The sequence below is a fragment of the Mesitornis unicolor genome, unplaced genomic scaffold (genome assembly GCF_000695765.1).
Source record: "Mesitornis unicolor isolate BGI_N332 unplaced genomic scaffold, ASM69576v1 scaffold26696, whole genome shotgun sequence".
Lineage (NCBI taxonomy): Eukaryota > Metazoa > Chordata > Aves > Mesitornithiformes > Mesitornithidae > Mesitornis > Mesitornis unicolor.
In genome coordinates this window covers 704-6,355 of record NW_010192153.1, presented here as the reverse complement: position 1 = coordinate 6,355, position 5,652 = coordinate 704, and the positions used below count along the sequence as shown (strand labels likewise).

At 37.2% G+C, this 5,652-nt stretch overlaps 1 protein-coding gene across 1 annotated transcript; it reads left to right on the top strand.

Moving 5' to 3' along the window:
• Window positions 1–915: 915 nt before the first annotated feature.
• Window positions 916–5,132, top strand: LOC104542615 (superkiller viralicidic activity 2-like 2; the record flags this gene model as incomplete). The annotated part of the gene is made up of 5 exons (XM_010186982.1): window positions 916–1,047; window positions 1,813–1,923; window positions 2,244–2,432; window positions 3,539–3,702; window positions 5,027–5,132. Coding segments are annotated over 5 exons (702 nt in total), but the record flags the coding sequence as incomplete, so codon positions are not given.
• Window positions 5,133–5,652: the final 520 nt, after the last annotated feature.

Below are 5,652 nucleotides of genomic sequence, written 5' to 3'. Positions count from 1 at the left end.
AACTCCTAACATTCTGTGATTCTGTGAAATATTTTTTTCTCTGATCTTTGTTATGGGGAAAAGCTTTTAACTTGTAAACATGCAAATGAAAGAGATCCTGCAAATTTTGCTTCTTTAAAAAAAAAGACAAAGTTCAGTATGGCTAGCATGATAAAGTATTTTGCATTACAGTTACGAAAGGTATTGTCTTACTCTGAAAGAGCTGCATCCAGAAGAAACACCTAAAGCTGCAGTTAGACTTTAGGCTACACTTGCTCGGGAGGATGGGGAAGGGGTAATTTTTCCAAATGTGTTTTTCTGTGTGAGGGTTCTTTCACAGAATCACAGAATCACTCGGTTGGAAAAGACCTCTGAGATCATCATGTCCAACCGCTCCTGTCTACCCCCTAAACCATATCCCTAAGTACCTCGTCTACCTGCTCTTTAAATACATCCAGGGATGGTGACTCCACCACCTCCCTGGGCAGCCTGTTCCAGCCTCTGACAACCCTCTCAGTAAAGAACTTCCTCCTTATCTCTAACCTGGACCTCCCTTGGCACAGCTTGGTGCCGTTACCCCTTGTTCTATCCCCCATCACCTGGGAGAAAAGACCAGCACCCACCTCTCTACAACCTCCCTTTAGGTGGTTGCAGGTGGTGATGAGGTCTCCCCTCAGCCTTCTCTTCTCCAGGCTAAACAACTCCAGTTCCCTCAGCCACTCCTCATAAGGCTTGTTCTCATGAGGAGCGGCTGAGGGAATTCAATCAATACTGATTCAGTAGTTTTCAGAATATACTGCATCACTGAGCTCATACTCTGTGAAGAGCAGTAGCTCATTTCACATCTTCAGTATTGAATAAAAGAATGCTTTTTGCTTCCATTTTCACTGGTATTTTAAAATAACTGTTATGGACTTGTTTTTTATGTGCTTTTAACAGCCAAATTCTGGTGAATTGGACCCATTATATGTAGTTGAAGTGCTACTACACTGCAGCAAAGAGAGTTTGAAAAATTCTGCTACTGAGGCTGCAAAGCCAGCCAGACCTGATGAGAAAGGAGAGATGCAGGTTTGTTACATATGTTTATTTTCAATAGTTTGTCAATTTGTGTTCTCAAAGATTCTATTTCCAAAGCATTTGCAAACTGTGGTAAAAAAGGGATTGATGCATTAAGGAAGAGAAAGGAGCTGTACACCTGACTCTGCTTTCTTAAACAGTTGCCTATTTCACTGAAGAGGAAAATGTTTAGTGAAATCATTTGCATTATTTAAAATTTTAAATTTGAAACCCTATATCATGACAAACAGTTACAGTTTTCAGATCAGAGACAGTTGTTTAGTTTATCTACATGTTTTTGGTTTTGGTTTTGTTTGCTTGTTTGTTTTTTTTCACAAAGTCCATTTAAAGCTTGAAATACAATATTGATTCTTCATGGTGTCATGGTTTTGATGGTTATGAATATGTATTTGCTGATTTGATGTCTCTTGTCAGCATTCCTAGTTTTAAGTATATAACAATAATCTGTCTGGTTTGGATCATAAGCTAAATAGATATCAGTAAATAAGAGGCAAGGTAATAGAAAAACTGAAATACTTTTTTTCTGCTTGTAGCCTCTCTCCAGATTCAACCAAATACAGAATTTTCCCATTTGGACAAACTTACTTTTCTTCTTTAGTAACACTTTATCTCATTACCCACATTTTCCTGCTTCCTAGTATTCCTTCACCCACTGCTGTGTCTGTGTACTCACTTTTCATTTTCCTTTGTAAAGTTTTGCTATGGAAAGAATAAATTTATTTTTTGATTTATCAGTTACTGCTCTCTCTTTGGTAGGTTGTTCCTGTTTTGGTACATCTTCTGTCAGCTATCAGCAGTGTACGACTTTACATACCAAAAGACCTGAGGCCTGTTGACAACAGGCAAAGTGTGTTAAAATCTATACAAGTAAGTTCCACTAGGTTGAGTGAGCTCTCTGCTCTGTTCAGTAAGGCACTCTTGAACCCAAGACAACTTGTTTTAAAGAAGTTTGTCTAAAGCTTGTGTCACATCTTCAGCCTTACTCTTAAAAGAGGTCGGAAGCTGTTATGTATGTCAATTATTTTTCCTTTTCAACAGTAATTATAAACTGATTTTTACAACTGCTGAAACATCACATAACAAACTTACTTTACTGCCTTCTGTGTCCCTCCTGCCAGCAGATTTGTAAAAGTATAGCTTATTTTATAGTTACTAATCCTACAGGTTTTATTTTTTTTCCCTTTTAGGAAGTACAGAAGCGATTTCCTGATGGAGTACCATTACTAGACCCTATTGATGACATGGGCATCAAAGATCAAGGGCTGAAAAAAGTGATCCAAAAAGTAGAGGCATTTGAGCATAGAATGTATTCACATCCTCTTCACCATGATTCCAATTTGGAAACCGTATACAAACTTTGTGAAAAAAAAGCACAGGTAAAAATACAAAGCAAAACACTATTTATGTTTAGCTGAAGAGAGAGAAAGTAATAATTCCCTTCTTTCTTGCTTTTCTTTTTCTTTGCGAAGCCCCAATAATATTTTTTAAAATTAATAAACGCAAATAATCCCTTTAAAATACAGGAAAATTATTAAATCTCACTAACAGACTGTGTTATGCCCTTGGTTGATACAGTTGGGAAGTGCATCTGAAAAGAAAAGTCCTCAGAAAAGGTCGACAGGGATTAGAAGGCTACAGAGGTGCTACTAGAGTAATTTTCACTGACTAGGCATAGCAAAATACAGTGTAGGTAAAGTCTTCACAGATAATTGAAACTGATAATTTTTCATATGCTCGTGCAAAGCTGAGTTGAATTGATGGGGTTTATTAAACTGGGGAATCAAATCACTGTGCTGCTGCTTTCTGAGCTGACTACCAGTCTGAAAGCAATACAAGTAATTACTTTGTGTAAGAGTTGTACCCTGCTGGACAGAAACTGGTTGTGCACAAAAACAGCTCTCATGTTTCTGTGCTGCTCCAGAAAACAGGTTCTCCAGGAGTCGCCTCACAGAAGTGAGGTAGTTCTGGTATGGAAAGCACAAGTTGCATGTGGTAAGACCTGATGGAGCGAGCAGATTTCTGCGAGAGTGTCTGCACTGCACGCCCCGCTGTCAAGGTGTTGGCAGCAACTGTGATAAAGTACAAGACAAGTGCTCATAGCAGGAAATAATGTCTTTGGGTTACATTGATTGAAGAGTTGGTTTGCTGAGACTCAGTACGTGTCTCAGAAGATGAGTGCTCATTTCTCAACTGAAGATTTCTTCTGTGTTTTTTTTTATGTGGGGTGGTTTGATTTTTTCCCCGCTCTGAGTAAATAGCTTAACTTCCCAAACTTGCCAGAGTTTCCTGTGGGTAAATGGAGCTGATGCTGTTTTAGAAAATTGTTTTAAACCTTCCTCTTAGTAGAGTTAGATGAGTCAGCATTGACTAGTATGTCTATATACTGTCATTCTGAGGCTTTTATGTATATTAAACAATGTCTTGAAAGCAGTTGCATCTGTTAAACCAGCAACATGTAATTTCTCTCCTTGTGACCCCTCAGATTGCTGTGGATATTAAAGTGGCAAAGCGAGAACTGAAAAAAGCCAGAACTGTTTTACAAATGGATGAACTCAAATGCCGCAAGCGTGTTTTGAGAAGACTGGGGTTTGCCACATCTTCAGATGTTATTGAGATGAAAGGACGGGTTGCTTGTGAAATCAGCAGGTAATTGGTTTCTGTGCAAAGTGATTATTGTCATGAATACACACTTTACTGTCCTTGCTGAAATGAGTATGTCATGTTTATATTTTAAAGGTAGAAGAAAGGTTCTTCAGAGACTGTGATCTGTGTCAGGACAAATTACAATAGATTTTAAAACCAAAATGTGGACATGAAAATTCCGAAACAGTAACTATTTTCTTACACAGCTTGGGCAATAGTGTGTATTGTCTTTTAATATTGTACATTATGTGAGCGGATGGTCTCAGCTTTCTATGGTTCCACTGCCTAGGACTCTGTACTAAGGAGTCACTCACAAACAAGGGCGTAACAATTATTGTCAGCAATTACCATGTTGCTGACAAGTTTGGAATACAGCTTAATTGCTTCCGTGGGGCTGTTAGAGCAAATTTATGTAAGTGGTGCATTTTACTGTAACACATTTAGCAGGTACATATATATTGAAACATATAGTAAAGATTCAATGGAAACTTACGAATCAGGCTTTAACACTTCAGAGTGTAACTCAGATTTTGGTCGAATTGTGTATTTTAGAAGTTACAGCAACTGCTGTACTCCCTTCCTTACAGATTGCCTGAAAGATGCTACCTGTATTTGTTTGATACCTAATGGTGCTTTTCCCCTGCAAAATTTGATAGCAAAGGAGGAAAATTAATCAGAATTTTTGTCAACATCCTGACTTTCAGGAACTGTTTGCTAATGAGTTACACTTTACTTTCTTAAAAAACCTTCTTTCTCTTCCTCCCTTCCTCTGCTGATAAACTCGAGAAATAAAGGTGTAGTTCCTATCAACAATTTTATGTTTTATCCAAATAGTATGTATGGGTTTTGCATCCACATCATGTACTTCCTTTTATAATTCATGATTAAGTGTTTATTCTGCGAGTAAATTGAAGCACATTTGTTCCTATTTTCAGTATCTTGGAAATATGCAGTTTAATCTTCTTTGAGCAGCAGCAGTACCAATTTTAGTCCTTTTCATAGGTTTCCTAACTCTCTGGTTCTTATCAATGTTTTGATGTCCTGTCTGGTAAAAACAGACTAAAGCAACTGCTAATACTAACTTACAAATTATCAGGAGAGATTCTTTGTAGTCCAGTAAGAGCTTTTAGTTTCTTTAAAATACTATCTCACTCTCTTAACCCTTTTAAAAAACTAATGAATTAGTATTTGGTGTTCCTGTAAGAAAAATTAAGAGGCTATTGTTTCTTATCTATAGTCAATTGCTTCACAAAACAGATTAATAATACTTCATTTAAAAATTACATTTCAGTAAATTTTTTTCTGTGCGTCCTTGTCTTTATTTTAGTGCTGATGAACTACTCCTGACAGAAATGATGTTCAATGGTCTCTTCAATGACTTGTCTGCAGAACAGGCAACTGCATTACTAAGCTGTTTTGTATTTCAAGAGAACGTGAGTTACTTCCTCACTTACGAATTCTAGACCCTCCTATCTACCAACAGTATTGGTTTTAATTCAGTTTCAGAAATTGCTTGTAACAGTACAAGCCATTGCACATTTTTTATTCTTTCCTAAGGTGTTTGACATGAACTCCCATTGAACTTACCAAAAGCATTGCAGCTCCAGTGCTTAAATAACTTTACTTATGAGTGACATGCTGAAGGTTGTGTAGAATTACAGTCCTTGAATCTGCAGCTGTTTCCTTCTCATGCAATGAAGCGATATTAATAGATTATTAGCATACATGCTTGTATTGATGCATGTATACACACATTTATCATACTTTAAAGAGTAGAATGATTCTTTCAAAAAAGAGGCTTAACAATATCTGCTACACTCTGGGTTGATGGTATCTTTAATTCTGAGACATGCTCATGTTATGTTATTTGGACGGTGCACTTGACCTTTTGACCGAAATGGCAGTACCACATGGAATTTATACAAACAAATCTGTTAAAAACAGACCATCTGT